The 24,633-nt window shown below is 39.7% G+C and overlaps 1 protein-coding gene across 1 annotated transcript; it reads right to left on the bottom strand.

Moving 5' to 3' along the window:
- Positions 1-741: 741 nt before the first annotated feature.
- LOC128132284 (peptidyl-prolyl cis-trans isomerase CYP71-like) lies at positions 742-3,943 on the bottom strand. Its single transcript, XM_052768797.1, has 10 exons — positions 3,891-3,943; positions 3,711-3,786; positions 3,436-3,543; positions 3,163-3,339; positions 2,840-3,057; positions 2,607-2,739; positions 1,176-1,244; positions 1,035-1,092; positions 872-927; positions 742-771 (listed from the first exon to the last, which is right to left on the bottom strand). The coding sequence occupies exons 1-10, from the start codon at positions 3,941-3,943 to the stop codon at positions 742-744; spliced, it is 978 nt and encodes a 325-aa protein (XP_052624757.1).
- Positions 3,944-24,633: the final 20,690 nt, after the last annotated feature.

The raw sequence follows: 24,633 nt of genomic DNA on the forward strand, positions 1-24,633 counted from the left end.
CGTAAAACGCTCAGACGACGCGCAAATGCGTGTCAAGGAAGGCCCTGTCATAAAGAGAGACGACGTGCTTTTGCGCGTCGTCTATAGACGACGCGCATTTACGACGCGCATTTACGACGCGCGGTTACGACACGCAATGCGTATCAGGGAAGGCCCTGTCATAAAGGAAGACGACACGCATTCACGTGTCGTAACCTTACGACGCGCGTGTTAATGACACGCAATGCGTATCAAGAAAGCCCCTGTCAAGAAAGGCCATGTCATAAATGAAGATGACATACATTTTTGCGTATCGTAAATTTAAATGTTTAAAAAAAATAAATTTATATATTTATTAATTTTTAAATTAAATTTTCATTTAATTTCTTATAATAGAAATAAAATACCATATACAAAAAATACAATCCATTGCATAATATAAAATAAATTGCACAAATTATAATGTCATACAAAGAATCATTCAAATGTTAAACAAAAATAATACATTGCTAACATGTGTTATACATTCCTATAAAACTAACAAATAATCATACAACTCTGTTTCTTACTGGAAAGGAATGCCAAACATGATTACAAGTCTCCCTTAATCTTGATTATAATCAAATGTATCTTTAATTCTTTATATAAATAAAGCTTAAATGATGTCTTTAAATAATGAACACAATAAAAGTTATAAACCTTTTGAGGCCCCATAACATCAGGATCTGAGTTTTCTATTTCAACTGCAGGACTACCGTTAGTTTAAGGATCACTTTTTGGACGCTTTTTCTTCTGCATACATTAACAAACATGTTAACTTTCAAGAAATATATTTAGTTTTTAGGCTCATAGTGGCATGCATATAGCTGAGGTGAGAGAAAGGTATACATACAGCTAGTAAGACATCCAGACTATCCATAACAGGTGGTTTCAAATTTTCATAATCAACTGCATTGTAACATAACATGAACACAAGAAAGGTAATCAAAGGTTAAAATATTACATATTTACATGTTAAAAGTGTAAAGAAAAGATGATGTGGTTACACAACTTACTATCAGAATTTAAGAGGTCGCTACTTAATGTGTGTCCTACTTGTGCCATAGAAATCAACTACAATCACCACACACACCGAAAAGGGTCATGTATACAGAAATGGTGGATAGAAGAGAAAGAAGATAAAGCTAAAAAACTACCTGCATTGTAGTAATAAACTCTTTGAAGCCAAGAAAGCCTTGTCGTCTAGAATCTGCAATTGCCCATACCTTAAGAAGTAGTATGAACAGGCGTAGAGAAATAGTTAGGACAGATTGGGATTAAAAGAGTAGAAAAGCAGAAAGAGAACTATAAGCTAACTTATGTGCCCTTACGAGCACACTTAGCAATCAAATTAATGATCAAAACTTGAGGAGGTAAAACACTATCTAAAAAATAAATAATCATTTATTTAGAGAGTTGAATGCAAAAAATAGTAACATACTCTTATTGATTTGTTCTAAAATCAAGAAATTCCTATGGTTTTGGTCCTAAGAAAGTTGAAATGACTATTTTTCCCTTTTACTTTTAATTAATAAAATATTAAAACAAATATGAAAAAACATAAAAAAAAATAAATTAAAAGGGCAAAACAGTCATTTCAAATCTTTCAGGGACCAAAACCAATTTTGTAGTTTTGTCAACAAAAAAATAGTAATTTTTATCATTTAAAACATCAATTCAAAAACACTTAACCTCTATTCAGCATCACTTCTAGGTAGAAGGGTAAAATGGTCATTTACTCAATAAATAACCAGTCTATATGTTCATTCATTACTTTCAAGAGACAGATATCATTTATCCATCCAGAAATTTAACAGAAAAAAATTAAAAAATGAAAAAAAAAAAAGGAAGAAAGCTCTTAACTGTTATGCAAAGGACCATACCATTAAGCAACAACCATCCCTCATGGCCATTCCTTGAGAAGAATTGATAGATATAATGTGGAGATATTGCCTTGAAAATAGAAGGGTAATGATATATGATGTTGTAAATTCCAATAAAAGGAGTAGTCAATGTCCATGCACCCATAATAGGTGAGGACAAAAAGCTCGCTCTTGCAGTTCCAAATTTTTGAACCAAAAAACAGAACAACAAGAACTAATGCAGACAGAGCTTCCACTAGAGCTGAAAAGTAAAAAAAAACATAAAAAAAAATGACAAGATCTTTATAAATGTAGTTGAATAAACAAAAATTAGAGGAATGATGCACAGATGATGATGAAGCAGAGACAAATAAGAAAGTAGATTCAAAGAAGAAAGGATGGTTTTCATCCATGTTCCAAAGGTTAGTTTATAACTCGTATTTTTTTTCATTTTTAGCATTTTTAATGGTCATTTAGTCTCGTTTAGATGGTCTATTCAGTCTAGAAAGGCAACACTCCTTATGTTGTAATAGAGTTGGAAAGTCAATAAATCTTGCCAAGGTATAAAACAATATTAAAAATTGAATCTTGGCATACAAAAAACAAAAAAATAATATGTGAAATGTTGTGTGCATAATCTGGTAAATATATATATCATCAAGGATATTAATTATTATTTATTAAAATCAAATAAATCATTTTAAAAGCAAAAAGTAGGCTACTTACCACATTTTCTGGAAGAGATGTTGTAACAGACTTTCCAATATCTGATGCAGCCATAAGTTCATCAGGAGGAGGCTTTTCATTAAAGACATCCCTACCCTTGGTTGCATCATCAGGTTCCTCTGGTTCTCTTCGGCTATTTTTATTTTTATAACATATGAACAATCATAAATCTATGATTTTACTTTTACACAAAATAAATATATATATATATATATATATATATATATATATACCTGAACAAATAGATTCTGTGTTTCTTAAAAGCACAGCATAACAAAGTAGGATCTGTCATGGGATCTTTGCTTTCATTCACATTTACAGCAGCAGCAGGAATTTTTCGCACTTTTTTACTGCTTTGATCACCTTGATACAAAGCAATTCTTAAAAACCTGTCATTATTTTCCACCTTCCCTAATATTCTGGAAACTTTGTTTGTGTGCAGATTTACAATCTATCACCAATTTATGAATAAAACATTAGAAAATAAAATCTTCGGATTACTGCATACACCTTAGAATTTGAGAAAAACAAAATGGCACAAGGTAAAATTTCTTACTTTAATACCAAGGAGAGTTGGATAAATAATGAAATTAGAGCTTTCATCAAATAGTGCATTTGGCTGTGGGACATTTTCTGTTTTTTCAATTTCTCTTTCAACTGCCATTCTTCTCCCAAAATCAATAGCTTCTAATCGATACAAAGGAACATCGCTTCTTTGAAGATCTTGAGCATTCTAAACAAACCAAAGTTAGGTTAAATCTTCAGAATAGTTAAGGATATATACGTTTAAATGTCATGAAACTGGGGGCAAAAGAGTAAATTTACTTACCTCAAGTGATTCATCATAGACACGTCTTAGTTTACCAGTTCTATACCAAAATATACGTATTCTTCGATCTGGTGATGTGATTGCAAATTGTTTGCCATCTAGACTTACCTAAAAGAAAAAAACAGAAATATTTAAAAAATAATTGATGCTACATGAAATAAATCTTCTTTCTGTGAATGAGTGACACACTCTTTTATTACAAATTTTATCCTAATTACAACAAAATAAATTTTATAATAGCTATTACTCTCTACAAACTGAATTTAAATCATTACCTCAATAGCAGAAATAGCAGTTTTACTTTTGACAATCGCAAACAAATCAGTATCACTTTTCAACTTGAAATTAACCCTGAAGAATCCAACAAACAAGAAACATCAATATATGAAGCCAAACAACAAACAAAACAAGAAAATCATAAAGTATTCACAATTTCACACAATTACAAAACATACCCACTTTCAGGGAACTGAAGTGTAGTAGGATCCCAATATTCGATAATCCCCATGGTATCTCCAGATACCACAGTATCAAAAGCATCAATATATATTTACCAGATTATGATTACCTAGAAACATAGACGATGGCAACATGGTGGGTCTGGGTGACTAGGATGGTTCCGGTCTTCATGTAGCCATTTTTTTGTAATATCTAAGATTATTGAGTTCTTTTCCATGAACCGTTCTCACCAATTACCACCACTACTGGATTCCGATACACTGTTTCCAATATATTTTTCTTCAAACCAATGAAGTCGGAGGTTCAACATTGAAATTGATTTGAACAACAAGAACTAGGGTTTTGGGTCGATTTGATTTTGAAAGAAATGGGATATTAAAAACAAGAAGCGTCGACATCTGCAATCCATTTTGAGGCGTTGGAAGCAGGAGGAGGTATGGTTTCATCAATTTTGATTGTGGTGGGTGTTGGAATAGATCATGACAATGGTGTTGGTGTTGTCAATGGAGAGGGCGAGACGAGAAGGAGGAGGATAGAGATGCGATAAAACCTGGTGGAGAAGGAGAGACGAGAAGGTGGAGGTGTCGATTAGGGCTTGTTCAATTGGTAGTTTCGATTGATGATTGATGAATTGTAGTTTTTAATCGGCACTGTCTGAGGCTAGAAGAGGCATCGAGGATTGAACGCAGTGGATGTGGGTGAGGGGTAGATGAAAGGGAGAAGAAGGCGGGGGTTTAAAAAATTTGGGGATTTCATTTTCCCTCTAAGACGAAGGAGACGCGTGTTTCTTAAAAAAAAAATATAAAGCGACATTCACAAAGGACGCACGCTTTAGATAAAGTGCCCTCCGTGTTTTTAATTTTTTTACATGAGACATTAATTTAAGGGCACGCAGTAATGCGTGACCTAAATCCTTAAATTTTTTTAATAGATGACTCTTTTTTAATGTCACTCTCTTTTGCGTAACATAGATCAATGAGTGTCGTAATTTGCGCGTCGTAAAAGGTTGTTTTTCTAGTAGTGACTATCACAGATTTATCATGGAACGGTTTACAAACCCTGTTCATTAAATCCATGAATGCTGCTGGAGCATTGGTTAGTCCAAACGACATAACCAAAAACTCGTAGTGTCCATATCGTGTTCTGAATGCAGTCTTCTCGATATCCTGATCTCTCACCTTCAGCTGATGATATCCTGACCTAAGATCGATCTTCGAGAAATAGCTTGAACCTTGTAGCTGATCGAACATGTGATCAATCCTTGGCAATGGATATCTATTCTTTATCGTTGCCTTATTCAGCTCTCTGTAATCAATGCACATTCTCATACTCCCGTCCTTCTTCTTCACGAATAACACTGGAGCTCCCCAGGGTGACGAACTAGGTCTAATGAAACCTTTGTCCAATAACTCTTGAAGTTGCGTCATCAGCTCCTTCATCTCTGTTGGTGCTAATCGGTACGGTACTTTTGCTGTTGGCGTGGTTCCTGGTAACAAGTCTATTTTGAACTCCACTTGTCTATCAGGCGGTAATCCGGGAAGATCTTCGGGAAATACTTCCGGATAATCACACACCACAGGAATGCTCTGCATATCTTTTTTCTCCTTCTTTGCATCAATCACGAATGACAAATATGATGTAAATCCATTGACCAAACACTTTCTGGCTTTCATTAGAGAAATGATTCCAGAATTTACCCTGTGTTTGTCCCTATACACCATAAATGACTTTTTCCCTGGCGGGTTTACTTTTACTATCTTCTTCCTGCATAATATTTTGGCATCATTGGCGCTAAGCAATCCATTCCTTGCACGATGTTGAAACCGTTTAGTTCGATAGGAAATAATTCATCGTGGAACTTATTCCCATTCAAATCAATGAATATTTTTTTCATACGATGGCTAACAGGTACAAACTTGCCACTAGCAACTTCGACTAATAAAGCATTGTTTAGTCTATCGACATGCAAAGCTAGTTTTCTACCAAATTCATGCGAAATAAAGGAGTAGTTTGCTCCAGAATCAAATAAAATTTGGGCAGGAAATTCGTTTACAAGAAAGGTACCTGAAGCGACATCAGCTTCTTCTTTAGCAGCCTCAAGTGTCATCTGAAAGGCTCTCGCCTTCGGCTTTAGTGGAATATTGGGTCTTGCTGCCTCCTTCTTTTTAGGACAGTCATTCAAAATGTGCCCTCTTTGTTACATCCAAAACACACTCTCTTTTTGGACGGACACTCGTTGGCATAATGCCTCGTCTTTCCACACTTGTAGCAAGTCACTTCCTCACTACGTTTCCCAGAGTGTTTTTTCTTGCACTTTTCACACCATTTCGATTCGCCCCCTTTTCCTCCTCCAAACTTTTTCGAATCAGACTTCGAAATTTTGCTTTTCTTGCTGGAATCTGAAGTTCCTTCAAACTTTCTCTTTTCACCAACTTCAACTTTGCTGGCGGTTCTCCTTATGATCAAGTTCTCAACAGACTTGGCAACCCAGATAGCTGCCTCTAGAGTAGGTGCCTGACGTACTGGCACAGCATACTCCTACGGGAGTCGCTTTGCGTACCGGTCAACTTTTGTTAGCTCATCTGGGACGATGCGCAAAGCAAACTCCATTTTGTCTGTAAAGGCATTGGTGTTCATCAACTGACATGCTGCCTTTTGTCAATGTCAGAAACTTGTTCTCCAACTCTAGCAGATTTTGGGCCGAGCAGAACTTGCGCTTGAATTGCACCAAGAACTTTGCCCAAGTCAGTTGCAGTGGCTCATTAGGGCTTAGGGTCTTCCCCAGAGTGTTCCACCAACGAACATCTCCACCCCTGAACTTACATACTACGAAAGTGGTCTGCAACTTGCCTCTGCAGCCACATGTCATGAAGGCTAGCTCCATTTCCGAGATCCAATCCACAACTCCGATCGGATCCTCCTTTCCAGTGAAGGTCGATGGTTTGCAAGTCCAAAAGTCTTTGTACTTGCATCCAAGTCCATCAATTCCTCCCTCCTGGAGGTTTTGTCTAACTAACGGTGGGTTGGCTTGACCAACAATTCCACTGAAGTTACCTCCGTTGGAATGCCCTTCATTCAACTCGGGCTGTTCAATCGGCATTGAAAGTTCTTCACGATTCTGCCGAAGCAGATGTCTCGTTTCTTCCATCTGATGATCCAACATCGTTTGAATCATCAATTGTACACGAGCCATTGTTATTGGCTTAGGTGCTGCTGCTACAACAACCACCTCCTCAATCAAAGGTGGTTGATTCCTGTCTTCGTTCATGTTTCCAACTCCACTTCTGGTTCTTACCATTTTTGATCTACACACTGAATAAGGTGAATTTACATCCTCAATCATGATAGATAATAAAATCATCCTTATCACTCTGAAACGTTTACATGTTACTTCTAATATCGTCGTCATACGCTTAGAATCCTAAACACATAAGGTCTCCAGATCCGGTTGGCAACAAACTATAGATCTGAACAAATAATATCATATATGGCAACATATAACATTTAGCACATAAAGGCATTTTAGGCATCTTTCCTAAAATAAACTAATTCTCGTGTCTAAAATATAACAGACACTTATCTCACATTCTTCACTTAGTATTTTAAGTTTAAGTCTAGAAATCCTACAAATTCCTAGTTCGCTTAAACTAATGCTCTGATACCAACTGTGACATCCCCAAATTCACGGCCAGAAAAGACCGGTTTATTTATCCTTTTAAAATAATTTCAGAGTAAATCCATTGATTTAAAAGAGTTGTGGAATTTGTCCCCAAAACAATACATGATAAAATAAGGTTTATCAAAGCATTTCTTACAGAAATGTATTTTCATTATATATCAAAACTCAGGATGTCATGTTCCAATACAGACACAAAAGCATAAACAATAAAAAATAGACCTTACATAGTTATATACAACTACTGGTCTATAAACAAAAACATCTTCACAAGTTCTCCAACTTTTGCTCTCGTGCCACTACCTGTAATACAAAGAAACTGAGTGGGTCAGACTTGGGAGCCTGGTGAGCATATAGGGTATTCAACCCACAATAAATAATTATATTTAATTTCACCAACCAACAATAACCTGATTACCCATTCCCGTTATCCTCACTCTACGTCCCTATGACAACAACCATTACAAGGGACCTAATCTAGGATTTTCATCGGGACGGACACTACTACAAAGGGGTTCACTCGGAAATAAATGTCCTAAGGCAACCATGAGGGGGATAGAATACAGCAAATGAACACCCAAGTTCACTACACCTATAGGTTATGAGCCTGCCAACGTTCCACTGAACTGTCTAGAAAAGTCCGTGGTCGTCATCTATATTCTACTGGACGACTAGATCACAATCACATCATGGACTCTCATCATTTTTATTTCATCACACATCACTATCTACCCATGTTCTACCCAGCATATTTGTATATAAAATATACTTGTTTATATACAGCTTAAAACTTGTATATCATATTCATTCAATACTCATACCACATAACAAATAGTATATAATCACATAGCATGTATTTCATAAAGTATAATTCATATATGTGTATTATAGAAAGCAACTACACACTTACTCATATCATATATCTAACACGTTCATCAATACTTGTATTAAAATCATGTATATGAAAGGGACTATGCACTCACTTGATAAGATGATGCTCGAACAGCACTACGGCTCTTAAAGTGGTATTCTTCGGTGAAACTATGATCTCTTCACACACCGAGCTTCTCGCGGGCAGAGCTTCGGCTCGGAAACTCTTTTCTTATTGGGATCTTTGGAGCTCCGGGACTCGCTTCGGGTCTTGGGATGACACCGGGGCTTCGGGGGTATAACTTGTACGTAAATCGAGGTAATATGGAGTGAGAGGAGAGAAATTGATCAAGCAATTCGGCTGGACTCGATTTCTATTTATAGGAGGCTGAATTTCTATGCTCATTTCGTGAGCCACAAGTGCTCACGTCGTGAGCTCGATAGGTCACTGCGTTCTTCATGGCCACTTCCCCTGGAGGATGTCCATCACCGGCTCACATTGTTAACACTGTGCTTACGTCGTGAGCTCTGACACAGGGGTTGAAGTTCGTGCCCCGAACTTCAGAAATTCATATCTTTCGCATACGCTCTCCATTTTCGACGTTCTTTATATCCACATGCAGGTGGGATTGTGCTCTACAACTCTCATTTAGACTCCATCGGTTAATTTTGATTTTAACTTTTATTATATTATTTTTAGTAGGCCGGGACAGGAAAGCTCCGTTAGAAATTCATAACTTCTTCATCTGACGTCCGTATTCGTCTGTCTTTTTACTGTTGCATTGCTATCGACGAGATCTTTGATCCTCGTTTAGATTGTTTCGGCTAGAAACCACTCGATCTCATATTAGAACTTTGGGCTGCAAACCGCTAAGTCGAAACTTCGAAAAATCATAACTTCCTCATACGAATTCAGATTTAGACGTTCTTTTTATGCACGCTCTCGGTTTAACTTATTCTATGACTTTCGCTTAGATCACCAAGGCTAAATATCGCTCTATCGTAAATTCACTATTTACGTCACACAGTGGCGTACCGGTTCTGTCGTGAAACTTCGATATGTCATAACCTCATCGTTATAACTTGGATTTCGGCATTATTTATATTTTCGGACTCCTTCTAACGACGACTACAACTTCATGTATAGATATCGGGCTTATCGAATATTTCATTTTAACTCTTATTTTATCCTTAATTCATTTAAGTCACAACAATTAAGCATAAAACACATAATAGTCATATAATACATTTATATTATTTCAAAATGAGTTACAAAGGTTAACCTACACTATTACATCAATATTAATGTCTAGCCTAGAAACACGGGCGTTACAGTATGCTTATTGTGCTTGATTTGATTAATGTGCTTGATATGATTATTATGTTTAATACGTGTTAGCAGTAGTAGGGGTGAAATAGTCCCCGGTTATCGGTTGAAAGATACCGAAGGGGAGGTTAGTTCCCAGTTACCGGTTGAATGATACCGAAGGGGAGGTTAGTTTCCATTTACCGGTTGAAAGATACCGAGGGGGAGTCCAGCTCCCGGCTATGCCTAACAGTTATCGGTTGAAAGATACTGAGGATTATGCATTTTTTTTATGGGTATGATGGGGGAACTCACTAAGCTTTGTGCTTATGTTTTTTAGTTTTGGTTCAGGTACCTCTTTGTCTAAGGGGAAAGAGTCGGCGGTGTAGCAGCGCATTACACACACATGATTTCTGCATTGAGTTTTCTGGGCTTGTACTCTGAATTTTATTACTATTGATGATATGGTTTTAAGACACGTTGTTACGTTTTATAAATTTATATGACATTGGCAATGTTTTGGTAAACTATTCTACAAGTTACTTAATTAAAAATGAAATTTTTGGCCTTGAAATTTGGGATGTTACACGTTGGTATCAGAGCCTTGATTTGAGGGATTCGGACACACCATTGGGGGTGTTTGGACTCAAATCGAGGGCTTGAAAGATTTTTTCAAAAAAAAAAATATAGTTTTCTAAAATCAAAGTTAAGGAATTTTGAGAAAGAACAAGGTGTGTGATACCCATACTTGTTATGTTATGCTATATGATGTGATTATGAAAACTGCATGCTAGATTAGGGCTCAGGATCTAGGAGGATGTCTTGTATGCCTGTTATATGATACTGAGAACTGCATGCTAGAATAGAACTAAGGATCTAGGAAGGATGCCTTATATGCCTGTTGTATGAGCTTATTGAGTTGTATGCTTGGGCTGTCTAGTCAGTAGTAGGGTAGCCTGAATGGGTTATGCTTGAATTGGTTACTCAATGCACAAATGCTTCTTGCTTTGTGCTTGTAGGGGTTCTGGCTTGCCTTAACTAACTAGTAAGTGGATATGTAATAGTATTCACAAACTAGTTATGGAATGATGGTAAGGACTCCTTGAGCAGCTGATGGCAGAGAGTAGGTCGCAGAAGGCCCTAGGTCCAGCCTAGGATGAGATTAGCTTGGATAGTAGATTTGGTAGAAGAAATTTGGTGAATTCAAAGCAGTCCTTGAGGAAAGTATGGATTAATATGGAAGGTAGTATGGACCCGTACTACTGGACGCAGAGGATCCGTACTCGAGTCAAGGGAGGATGAGATGGAACCAAGGACAAGGAGAACGCGTGAAACCTCTCGAGAGTATGTATGACCCTGACGTTCACATGTTTTCTTTCAGAATGGTAGTTACACGTCATGGAGCGGGAGGTTCAGGGTCTGGATGCGGTTCTGGATCAGGCTCGGGTGCGGGATCCGAGCAGGTTGATGACGGTTTATGCGAGTTCATCACGTCTAAGATCACTAGAGGTATCCTTGAGTCGACTCCTATCATTTTCGGGTCGATCAAGGAAGGGATTATCGAGTTGATGGAGGATCGCCTCCAGGCATTCAGTAAGGACTCGGCGTCCATCCATCCGGGTATGCACACACTGTCCTTCAAGGACATCCAGAGAAGTGGTGCGCCAGACTTTCACGGGGTGAAGGACCCCATTGTGGCCATGATATGGATTGCATACATCGAGTCTGCACAGTTGACGAACTTCTTCTTGGAGGGGTCGAAGGTCCGCGTCGCTGCGGGTTGTTTGAGGGATCGATCCAGAGATTGGTGGGATTTAGTCAGTGAGTCACTGAAGGCCCCATCCATTGAGGGTATGACTTGGTCATATTTTTTGACCAGGTTCAGGGCTGAGTTTGCGCCGGTTGTGGAGCTTCAGTAGCTGGCAAAGATTTTCTTGATATGAGTCAAACTACTGAGACTGTGGCAGAGATCACCGCCAAGTTCCAGGATAGGGCCTTGTTGGTACCTCAGTACGCAGGGGATGAGGAGATGCGGAAGACCCGCTATCATGATATGTTGAGGGCTGACATTCGGGAGCATGTCAGCTATTTTGCTTGCCTGACTCTGGATTCCATGATTGCCAGTGTAAGGGAGAGGGAGATTGATTTAGAGCACCTCATGAAGAGGAAATCAGAGACAGGACAGGTTGCTGGGGTTTCAGGAAAGAAACCCAAGGGATTCGACGCTAGGTGGAAGGGCCAGCAGGGCCGGGACCACTTCGAGAAATGTGGTAGGTCACACGAGGGAGTTTTCCGCGCTGGGTCGGGATCAGGCTGCTACAACTGTGGCAACACAGGGGACTTTGGCAAGGATTGTACTGCCCCCGCCCCCACAGTTCAGACATCAGACCTGATTTACATCCATTACAATCAGAGGGGCCATAAAAAATCCAACTTCCCTAGGTTGTCAGCAGCATCACCAGCAGCCCCGGTGGTGGTGCCAACTCCAGCGACAACATGAGTTACGGATGACCAGAAGGTCAAGGCGGAGGCCCTAGTGGTGTGGAGCCGAGTATTTCAGTTGACAGCCGAAGAGGCACGCGCCGCACCCGATGTGGTAACGGGTATGATTTCTTCTCTCTAAACTTTTATATTATGTTGTTGTGATTTTGATATTTTATGTTATGTTATGTGCTCTGCTCAGGATCGTTCCATGTGAACGGTATTCCAGTTTAGGTATTGTTTGATTCAGCTGCTACCCAATCGTTTGTGTCTCTTGCACTTAGCAAGAGGTTTCATAAGTCTTCGGGCATGGTAGAGTGCCCCCTAGAGGTTGAGATTGCGGACGACCGATTAGTGCGGGCGGAAGAGGTTTTCAGAGATTGCGTTCTGAGGTTGTACGAAGAGCGCTATTTGGTAAATTTGGTTCTCATACCATTGCAGGGGAACAAGGTTATCATAGGGATCGATTGGTTGAGCCCCAAGTGGGGGAGAGCTGGTAATTCAAGGCGAGGGGCCACAACAGGGACCAGCCTTATGTTCAGCAGTGAGAGCTAGGCGCTATATCTAGCAGGGGTGCGCAGGGTATGTCGCCTACGTCTTGGATACCCGGGAGGCGGGTAAGGCAACGGTGAATGATATACCAGTGGTACGAGAGTTTGCAGACGTATTCCCCGAGGAGTTGCTTGGGATACCTCCAGAGAGGCAGGTAGAGTTCAGGATCGACTTAGTTGCTAGTACGGCTACGATAGCCAAGGCACCGTATCGGTTGGCTCCTCCTGAGATGCAGGAGTTGTCTGCACAGCTGCAGGAGCTGTTAGACAAGGGATTCATTAGACCGAGTAGTTTACCCTAGGGAGCCCCGATTTTATTTGTGAAGAAGAAGGACGGGTCGCACCGGATGTGCATAGATTAACGGGAGCTGAATAAGGTAACAGTGAAGAACCGTTACCCACTCCCGAGGATTGATGACCTCTTTGACCAGCTACAGGGAGCATCTTGGCTCTCCAAGATTGACTTGCGTTCAGGTTATCATTAGATGAGGTCAGAGAGTAGGATGTGCATAAGAATGCTTTTCGGACGCGATATGGTCACTATGAGTTCGTGGTGATGCCTTTTGGGCTCACCAATGCTCCTTCCGCGTTCATGGATCTCATTACCCATGTGTGTAGGCCGATGTTGGATAGGTTTGTACTTGTTTTCATTGATGACATCTTGGTTTATTCCAACACATAGGAGCAACATGGGGAGCACTTGTGGGAGGTTTTGGATACTTTGAGGAGGGAGAGCTTATATGCTAAGTTCTCCAAGTGCAAGTTCTGGTTGCACGAGGTGCAGTTTCTTTGACACCTTGTCAACCAGAACAGGATTTCGGTTGACTCGGCCAAGGTGGAGGCCATGATGAGGTGCGAGACACCAATCTTAGCCCTGCCGGAGGGCATGGAGGATTTTGTAGTATATTACGATGCGTCCATCTCGTGTTTGGGCATGGTACTGATAAAGAGAGGGCTCGTTATCACTTACGCTTCGAGGCAGCAGAAGCCTCATGAGGCAAACTATCCGACGCATGATTTGGAGCTGGGGGCTATTGTTTTCGCCCTTAAGATTTGGCGTCATTACCTCTATGGGGTTCGTTGTTCCATTTACATGGACCACAAGAGCCTGAGGTATCTTATAGATCAGCCAAATCTGAATATGAGACAGCGTCGGTGGCTTGATGTGGTAAAGGATTATGATTGCGAGATCCTCCACCACCCGGGGAAGGCCAATGTCATGGCCGACGCGCTTAGCCGTAAGGCAGCGCCGATTAGGGATATCTGCATGAGGATGACGGTTGTGACTCCGCTGTTGGAGCAGAGTTCGGAGGCCCAGCAGGAGGCCATGAAGGAGGAACAGCATAAGAGTGAGCGTATTGTAGGTCAGGTTTCCTCCTTTGATCATGACAGTCGTGGATTGTTGACACTGCACCGTAGAGTGTGGGTCCCATATCAAGGGGGTGTGCGCCAGGTATTGATGCAGGATGCGCACAAATCCAGGTTTACTATTCATCCCAGGGAGACGAAGATGTATAGGGATCTTCGTCTTGATTATTGGTGGCCTTGCATGAAGAGGGACGTAGCCTGTGTAACATCCCCCTCTAGCACGTATCACAATATTGTCCGCTTTGGGCCACTTGGCACGAGGACTTCCCAAGGGTCACCCATCCTGGTACTACTCCCGCCCGAGCACGCTTAACTGTAGAGTTCTTATGGGATCTGCTGCCCTCACGGCTTTAAAACGTGTTATGATAGGGAAGGTATCCACACCCCTTATAAGGAATGCTTAGTTCTCCTTCCCAGCCGATGTGGGATCAGATCTAACCCACTTTCACCCCCCATTATAGGGTTCGACGTCCCCGTCGAACACATCGACCCGTGCCCTGGCTCAGATACCATTTGTAACATCCCCCTCTAGCACATATCACAATATTGTCCTCTTTGGGCCACTCGGCACGAGGACTTCCCAGGGAGTCACCCATCCTGGTACGACTCCCGCCCGAGCACGCTTAACTGCAGAGTTCTTATGGGATCTGCTGCCCTCACGACTTTAAAACGCATTGTGATAGGGAAGGTATCCACACCCCTTATAAGGAATGCTTAGTTCTCCATCCCAGCCGATGTGGGATCAGATCTAACCCAGGGCACGGGTCGATGAGTTCGACGGGGACATCGAACCCTATAATGGGGGGTGAAAGTGGGTTAGATCTGATCCCACATCGGTTGGGAAGGAGAACTAAGCATTCCTTATAAGAGATGTGGATACCTTCCCTATCACAACGCGTTTTAAAGCCGTGAGGGCAGCAGATCCCATAAGAACTCTGCAGTTAAGCGTGCTCGGGTGGGAGTAGTACCAGGATGGGTGACCCCCTAGGAAGTGCTCGTGCCGAGTGGCCCAAAGCGGAAAATATTGTGATACGTGCCAGAGGGGGATGTTACACGAAGTGCTCTGGATAATTATATATTCTAAATATATAAGTATACCTTATAAAAGTATACATACTTGTTTATACATATATACATACTAGAACAAGTATCACAACAAGAATAGAACAGAAGAAGTAAAAGGTTGCACACTATGGTCAAAACCTTGACAGTTATGTAATCGTAGCTAGGATCAATATAGCCTGATCAACTATATTCATTCGAGATGTGACCGACATGTGTTGGGAGTGATGTGGTGTTGCAACGGTCTTAAAACATACCTAATACTAGTCAAGAGAATACTAGATCAAGTACATAGAGTTAGAATGCGATAGGAGTATTCTATGATACTATAACACGATAACAAGTTTAAAATATACCAAGTACATTACGATAAAATACAATAGGAGTATTTTAGGCACTATACAAATAAATTATGTGATAACTTAACAGATCCTTACGGATAGGTCTATAATCTTGCAATATATACACCCAAGGTTATATATAATTGAGATTTTATAGATTTAGAATTTGTGATTTACGCTTCACTACCTGTTCCTTGTTTGGTTGTAGTTTTGGAGTAGGATCACTTATTCGAAGGTCTATCTCATTTTAAATTATATACAACTTGTATACATTGTGCAATTATAGAAGGACTCTGTAAGGATCACCCCATAATGTTTCACTTAACCTCATAGAATCTTTAGACATTTCCATTCTCGCACGACAAACCCAGATAGACATAACCACTTCCTCATAGTAGTCAACAGAAGAGTCAAGGAGGAACAAAAGCAAGTTTATGAGAAGCTTTCAAGGAAGGATCAAATGAAGTAACCAGAATGTCTTATGCGTCACACTAATAAATAATAATCTTGTTAACTTAATGAGTTGGTGGAAACACTGCTCACGTTATGTGTTAGGATTATTTTCTTACATGCAACTGGTAACAGTTATTCATGTAACACATATTCATTCGAGCATAGCCACTTCTGATTCATAAGGATTATTTGGTATAGACTCTTTTATGAATTGTTTCTAGAACCCTGTGGAAGTCAGGACCCGATACACCAAGAACTAGGATAACCTTGTCTTTTCAGCTTTCGGCTTGTGTCCACTGCTTTAGACTTATTCCATCTCATCTTTGCATTCTTTTTGCAAAGATGCCTCCTCGCTGATCAATCAGATGCACTACTCCGATAACTCCAACTCCTACGCTACAGTTTGATTCTACTGCTCTCTAAGCAGCGATATCCTCCACAGTGGCAACTGCTCTAGCTCACTTCGGTGAAAGTGGTACCCTCGAATCTGGTAGTGGTACCCACTTAACCAACCTCGGAGTTACTCGCGGACACCCAAGGGAGTGTTCGTACAAGGACTTGATGAACTGCAAACCCAATTCCTTCGATGGAAATGGTGGAGTCATCGCTTTGATGCGATGGTTCGAGAAAACAGATTCGGTCTTCACAATCTGTTTGTGCCCCGAAGGGAGCAAAGTGATGTTTCCTGCCTGCAATTTCTCAGACAGAGCCCTTGCATGGTGGAATAGCCATGTTAAGTCACTGACCCTATCAGTGGCTAACTCAATAGGTTGGGAAAACCTTAAGGAGTTAATGCTGGAAGAATATTCCCGTTAGGCGAAGTTCAAAAGCTGGAATAAGAACTATGGGAGCTCAAGATGGTCAGCTCAGACATAGTGGCCTACACTGACCGGTTCAGCAACCTAGCAGCTCAATGCCCCAGGAAGGTTACCCCAGAGAGCAAGAAGATAGAAAGATACATCTGGGGTCTAACTGCCCCAACCCAAGGGGGTGTGTTGTCTTCTAACCTAACCATATTCGATAGTGCTAAATGCCTGGCTCAGCGACTCATCAACCATGGAGTCCGCCATAGTGTAGAAGTCCCAGTTCCCGAGCCATCGAGGGAAGAGGACAATAGCCAGAAGTTGGGGAACAAGAGGAAGAAGAAGCGAACAACACAGGAAACCCCACAGGAGCAACAAACGAGTACTATGTACGCCGCCACAACACCTGCTACTCCAGAACCTGCCAGTCGATATGCTGGAACCCTTCCGAAGTGTGGAAAGTGAAACTATCACCACACTGGAGTATGTCGGGAAATGCAATGCCTGGACTGCCACATAAAGGGACACACAGTCCATTTCTGCAGGGTACCGGCTCAACCGATCTCCCAAGTCCTCGGAGTTGAAGAAAACCAAGCCTGCTATGGCTGTGGTGAAAGTGGACACTACCAGAAGGACTGCCCGATAGTAAAGAACTCAGGAGCGGATGGACGAGAAGCGGTACGTTTTCGAAATAGTAATTACTTTAAAAATTAATTTATATTTATATAAGATTAAAACTTGGGGATAACACTTAAAAGTAATTATAATAACTCACTTATTGAAATAAGTCACAGTAGTCAAGAGAACTAAGAGATCCGTTCTGAGAAGCTTTGATGGCTTAGTATGTACATTAAGGGTTGTGTATAGCTAAGATTCTGCAGACTTAGAATGAGTGATTCCGCCTTAATTCCTATTCCTTGTTTGGTTGTGGATTTGAGGCAAAGTTATGTAGTCGACTATCTAATTCATCTTAATTATTCATAACTTGTATATGACAAGCGGTCATAGTGGTATCAAGGAGGATCGAAGTTTAAAGTATCAATACTAGTTATCAAAACACTTTCGAAGTATGTACGCGCACATCGCAGTATGATACGTAGAAGTGTTAGCAACAAGAGAAAACAGAAAACACTAGAACATCTACAAAGAGTACATTTTCGAGCACACTAGGGAAGTACACCATCGTATAACAAACGTTTCTTTCAAATCGGCCAAAACTTTGTTCAGTAAAGAGTCCGTTACTATCATTCGTCATGAGTTGGCATGGTCCTCACCATACTAAGTTCATATGTTTCTATCGCCTCGACCATCTAATGCACGAAACCCTCGTCACTCATAACGACAGTCCGATCTAATCTACAGTTTTGTCTTTCATATTCTAAACCCCGAAGTATTCGTGCGAAGAGTACTTTGTCTTTCGAAACCTTGTTGTTGTATGTTCTACAAACCTCTCCGAAATACCACTCGTCCAGCCAACCAAGTTCGATCACAGAGGCTAAGGACGAATACCGCTCACCTATCACTATTTAGTGTATACGCGAGGGTGGTATATGATTATGATTACGCAGATCTAGTATGTATGTTTCCACCCTATCTCATGTTCCTTGTTTGGTTGTGGACCTGGGGCACTGTCACACATCCGACCGTCTAACTAATCCTAATTATATACGACTTGTATACATGAGATAATGATAGATGGACCGAGTATGAATCCTATCATGAATAGTAGGGCAAAGTTTCCACGTCTATGAGTGAGTATTCTGCCAATCAGAGGAGCGCAACCCCAGTGGCACGGCTAAGAAAGCTAATTTCGGGACGAAATTCCATCTAACGGGGGGATGATGTGACAACCCGAAATTTTTTTTTTCTTTTTGTCGTATAAAGCTCAGTCAGTCAACTCAAATGAGTGTCATACGCATTTCTACTATCATTTAGCCTCGTTTAGAGTCCATTTGAAGGTCCAAAGGTCAGTACATTCAAGCATTGAGTATAGGAATTAATCGCGTACACTTCTGGCATCAAAATCGGACCATACACTCCAACAGGCGGAGTGTACAGTGGCACACATGGGTGTGCGGCCGCACACCCCTCTCCTAGCAGCACACCCCCACGTATATATATGCTCCTTGGTCATTTTGAACACTTTTTCCACTTCTTCAAGTCTAGAACTCGTTTTCTCTCAAGTATCAACCATCTTTTCTCTTCAAATCTTCAAACCAAGTAAGCGTTGCTTCCTAGAATCGTTATACAAGGCCTTAGCTAGCCTTTCCCTTTGATTTGATCCATGAAAACACCTATTTGGTGTTAGATCTTCAAAAAACCCAAGAACACCAAGAACATACACTACTTTTTGGACTTTAACTACACTTTTAAGCCTCTAAATCGGGTATACACTTGCAATAGTTTGATATAAGCTAAGGACCTTGGAATTTTTGCATGAAAAACGCCATTTCATATGATCTTCAAGTGTGTATGACCGCACACACCATGTGTACGGCCGCACACACCAAGTGTAGCCGCACACACCCTTTTAAAGGCCCAAAATAGCATTAAACTTCCTTTACGGCTAAGCAATGGTCAAAACACCTTCCCTATAACATTCCTAAGGCTTGGAAAAATGTTTTTTACACACTTCATAGTGAGTGTGCGGCCGCACACACTCTTGGTCGCACACTCTGGCCGCACACACATAAAACCCATGATTTTGTGGCCTTACACTCCAATATACGGCCATACACCCCTTATGTGCAACCATAGGTGTTGGTAAAACTTAATTCTAAGTGTTTTTATGTCCCTAAGGCATGTCCCTATCACCAATAGTGGTTATATACATTAGATGTATTCATATATGTGTAATTATATGTTATTTAGGACTCGTTAAGTCTCGGGACTTCATTCGTGGAACTTCTCATCCTTGCACGCATATTCGCTTGAATCACCCACATAAGGTGAGTTCATACCCCGTAATGAATCTCTTAAATTGTTTTAAATGTTTTAAGGAGGGGGGAATACAAGTTGAACACAATGATAATTGTGTAAATTGTTTGTTATAAATTTTTTTAAAGGGTTGCTTATGTCATTTATAAGTGATCAATACATTTCAAAAACTCTTTTAAAGTTATGTTACTTTATAGTTTAACAAAACTGCATTTTTAAAGTACATTCATAACTTAGTAGAAAAATGAGTATTTTCAACAACAGTTCAAGTAAATTACTAGTAAACTATAAGGGGTATAGTTTAGGGGTTCAGTTCATACTATAACTAGAAGATACTAAGATGCTAGATACTAGAGAATACTAAGATACTATAGCAAGAGAAGATACTAAGATAGTATAACGAGAACATACTAAGATACTATAACAGAACAAACATAACAAGGTGCTGCAGCATGGGACAACTATAAGATCCAATAATACCAATGATCACTAACTCAATGTTCTAGGCAATTAGTGATAATTATATTGGGTATATGCATCAAATAACTTTAATGTGAATTTACACGGCCTAGCAATTGGTTTGTGGAAGTCGTGTTTGGTTCCCAGAATCTCTTGCAGGGAGAACGTATAGTATGGGTACTAGCTTTCTCATTATAACCTTAATTAAACAAACATGTTTTAAGGTAATTAGTACGTCAGGACGTCAATTTAAAAGACAACTGTGTACTTATATTTTTCCAAATACTTTCATTTTGTGACAGTTCCACTGGAAAGTTAATACAAACTATTTTTGAGTAGTCAAAATAGTTATAAACTAGGGAAAAACTTACATTTTACAACCGACACACAGAACAGTCGAGTTTGGTACATTCAATAGAAGGGGGGCTATAATGCTAACTTTATGATTCCTTAGTGTATGCATTCAGGGATATATATTAATCAGATTTGACAGGTAGTAGGATGTGTGCTTTCTGCTTCATTTCCCGTTCCTTGTTTGGTTGTGGGCTTAGAGCAGATACACCCAACCTTCTATCTATCCGATCTTATATATATATATATATATATATATATATATATATATATATATATATATATATATATATATATATATATATATATATATATATATATATATATATATATATATATATATATATATATATATGTTTCCGTATACACCAAGTAATCATAAGGGGTACCAGGTATGGGCCAGGTCATAGGACACTAATTGAATGCACAGTTTTCTAGTACAAAACATACTTTTCAAATAGAAGATTTGGTATACAAAAATAGAAACTTACCAGTAAATGGTTTAATCCATTTTATTAAACCAGTATAACTTAAAGGACCTTAGGTGGTTAATCCTATAATACCTTAGTTTATACATCAAGGTTATATAATTAATATTCGATATGTAATTGGATGTGTGCTTTCCGCCGCATTCCCTGTTCCTTGTTTGGTTGTGGGCTTAGGGCAGATTCACACAATTAACTATTTGTTCGATATTAGATTATATATAGCTAGTATAAACTAAGTGATTATAGAAGGAACTACTGTGGTTACCATTTTATTATAAGAAATAAGGGTTTTCTTAAGGAATCTTTTCATCAAATATAAAGGAACTATTACAGTTAACTCTGTGAGTACCGAGTGAATACGCCAGGGTTGTATACAACAATGATCTAACAACAACGGGATGTGTGCCTTCCGCCTCATTTCTTGTTCCTTGTTTGGTTGTGGGCTTAGGGCAGATACACACAACTGATTTTTTGTTTACTCTGAGTTTTATATAACGTGTATTCATTTAATACTCATAGAAAGGACTGTTGAGTCATTTTTAGTTATCTTTCATCAAAGCAGGAAATATAGGATTTTCTAGAGGAACAGGCAAACTTTTGTAAACAGAACTTACTACAACTTACTATAACTTTCTACAACTTTCTTACTACTCACTTACATCACCTAAAATCTTATGAACTCGCCAGCTTAAATGTTGATCTATGCTTTCAAAGTAACTTGTATTCTCAGGAAACCAGTAGATAGGTACGCGCTCTGGGAATTCAGAAGATGGAGTTGTATAGCTTCACGCCTTGTTGTTATTTGCTATGTATTCTATATTATGTGAATCTCATACTTTGTACATAGTTTCTTTCTAATGAAATGGTTGCTTATTACTTGCTTACTATAATACATGTCTTGTGATACTAAACATGACGTCCTCCACCCCATAACGTTTCCGCCGTTCCGGTTTTGGGGTGTGACATTGGGTGTTAATTTGCTGTATTCTATCCCCCTCATGGTTGCCTTAGGACATTTATTTCCGAGTGAACCCCTTTGTAGTAGTGTCCGTCCCGATGAAAATCCTAGATTAGGTCCCTTGTAATAGTTTTTGTCATAGGGACGTAGAGTGAGGATAACGGGAATGGGTAATCAGGTTATTGTTGGTTGGTGAAATTAAATATAATTATTTATTGTGGGTTGAATACCCTATATGCTCACCAGGCTCCCAAGTCTGACCCACTCAGTTTCTTTGTATTACAGGTAGTGGCACGAGAGCAAAAGTTGGAGAACTTGTGAAGATGTTTTTGTTTATAGACCAGTAGTTGTATATAACTATGTAAGGTCTATTTTTTATTGTTTATGCTTTTGTGTCTGTATTGGAACATGACATCCCGAGTTTTGATATATAATGAAAATACATTTCTGTAAGAAATGCTTTGATAAACCTTATTTTATCATGTATTGTTTTGGGGACAAATTCCACAACTCTTTTAAATCAATGGATTTACTCTGAAATTATTTTAAAAGGATAAATAAACCGGTCTTTTCTGGCCGTGAATTTGGGGATGTCACAGTTGGTATCAGAGCATTAGTTTAAGCGAACTAGGAATTTGTAGGATTTCTAGACTTAAACTTAGAATACTAAGTGAAGAATGTGAGATAAGGGTTGTATACAACAATGATCTAACAACAACGGGATGTGTGCCTTCCGCCTCATTTCTTGTTCCTTGTTTGGTTGTGGGCTTAGGGCAGATACACACAACTGATTGTTTGTTTACTCTGAGTTTTATATAACGTGTATTCATTTAATACTCATAGAAAGGACTGTTGAGTCATTTTTAGTTATCTTTCATCAAAGCAGGAAATATAGGATTTTCTGGAGGAACAGGCAAACTTTTGTAAACAGAACTTACTACAACTTACTATAACTTTCTACACTTTCTTACTACTCACTTACATCACCTAAAATATTATGAACTCGCCAGCTTAAATGTTGATCTATGCTTTCAAAGTAACTTGTATTCTCAGGAAACCAGTAGATAGGTACGCGCTCTGGGAATTCAGAAGATGGAGTTGTATAGCTTCACGCCTTGTTGTTATTTGCTATGTATTCTATATTATGTGAATCTCATACTTTGTACACAGTTTCTTTCTAATGAAATGGTTGCTTATTACTTGCTTACTATAATACATGTCTTGTGATACTAAACATGACGTCCTCCACCCCAGAACGTTTCCGCCGTTCCGGTTTTGGGGTGTGACATTGGGTGCTCATTTGCTGTATTCTATCCCCCTCATGGTTGCCTTAGGACATTTATTGTCGAGGAAACCCCTTTGCAGTAGTGTCCATCCCGATGAAAATCCTAGATTAGGTCCCTTGTAATAGTTGTTTTCATAGGGACGTAAAGTGAGGATAACGGGAATGGATAATCGGGTTATTGTTGGTTGGTGAAATTAAATATAGTTATTTATTGTGGGTTGAAAACCCTATATGCTCACCATGCTCCCAAGCCTGACCCACTCAGTTTCTATGTACTACAGGTAGTGGCGCGAGAGCATAAGTTGGAGAACTTGTGAAGATGTTTTTGTTTATAGACCAATAGTTGTATATAACTATGTAAGGTCTATGTTTTATTGTTTATGCTTTTGTGTCTGTATCGGAACATGACATCCCGAGTTTTGAGATATAATGAAAATACATTTATTAAGAAATGATTTGATAAACCTTATTTTATCATGTATTGTTTTGGGGACAAATGCCGCAACTCTTTTAAACCAATGGATTTACTCTGAAATTATTTTAAAAGCATAAATGAAACCGGTCTTTTATGGCCGTGAATTTGGGGATGTCACACATACTACATATCAATCCTAGATAATTATCATGAAGACAATCATCTGTCCAACATTCTCATTTGTGGGCCGACATTGTGGCCGTAGACCCACCCCTACTAGAAGGAAACTCACCTCGAAGTCGTGTAGTATCTGCACTGCTCTCGGTTTGGAAATCGACTCTCCCTGGCTCCTCAATCCCTACACGACAACCCTTCTAAGTTATCATATCATACTTGTAACCCTTACAAGGGTCAACCCAAATCGTGGTCAAAGTTAACTTTGGTCAAAGTCAACCTCCAATTGACTTGACTCGCTGAGTTGGTCTACCAACTCGTCGAGTCCCTATTCCTCCAAAATGATCTACCTCCCTGACTCTACTCGTCGACTCTAGCAACAACTCGATGGATCCGTCTTCAATCATAATATCGGGACCATCTTCGACCGAATCGCCGAGTTCCCTTCGAACTCGTCGAGTTCATCTCCCTCATATGAAAGTGTTAAGTTTATGACTCGCCGAGTTGTATGAACAACTCGTCGAGTCCATCTTCATGGGTTGGGAGATTTCCTTGGACTCGTTGAGTTTGTTCATACACTCGTCCGATCCCATGATTTCCAGGTCTTATAATCACGTCCATCTTTGTTGAGTCCTCTTCTAGACTCAACCAGACTCCTCAAAATAGCAAAGGTCGGGGAACCATTTCCCGACTCGCCGAGTCCCAAGAACAACTCGCCGAGTCCAATAAGTCCATGTCCATAAACTCGATTTCCGTTGAGC

This window comes from Lactuca sativa, chromosome 2, assembly GCF_002870075.4.
Source record: "Lactuca sativa cultivar Salinas chromosome 2, Lsat_Salinas_v11, whole genome shotgun sequence".
NCBI classification, from domain to species: domain Eukaryota; kingdom Viridiplantae; phylum Streptophyta; class Magnoliopsida; order Asterales; family Asteraceae; genus Lactuca; species Lactuca sativa.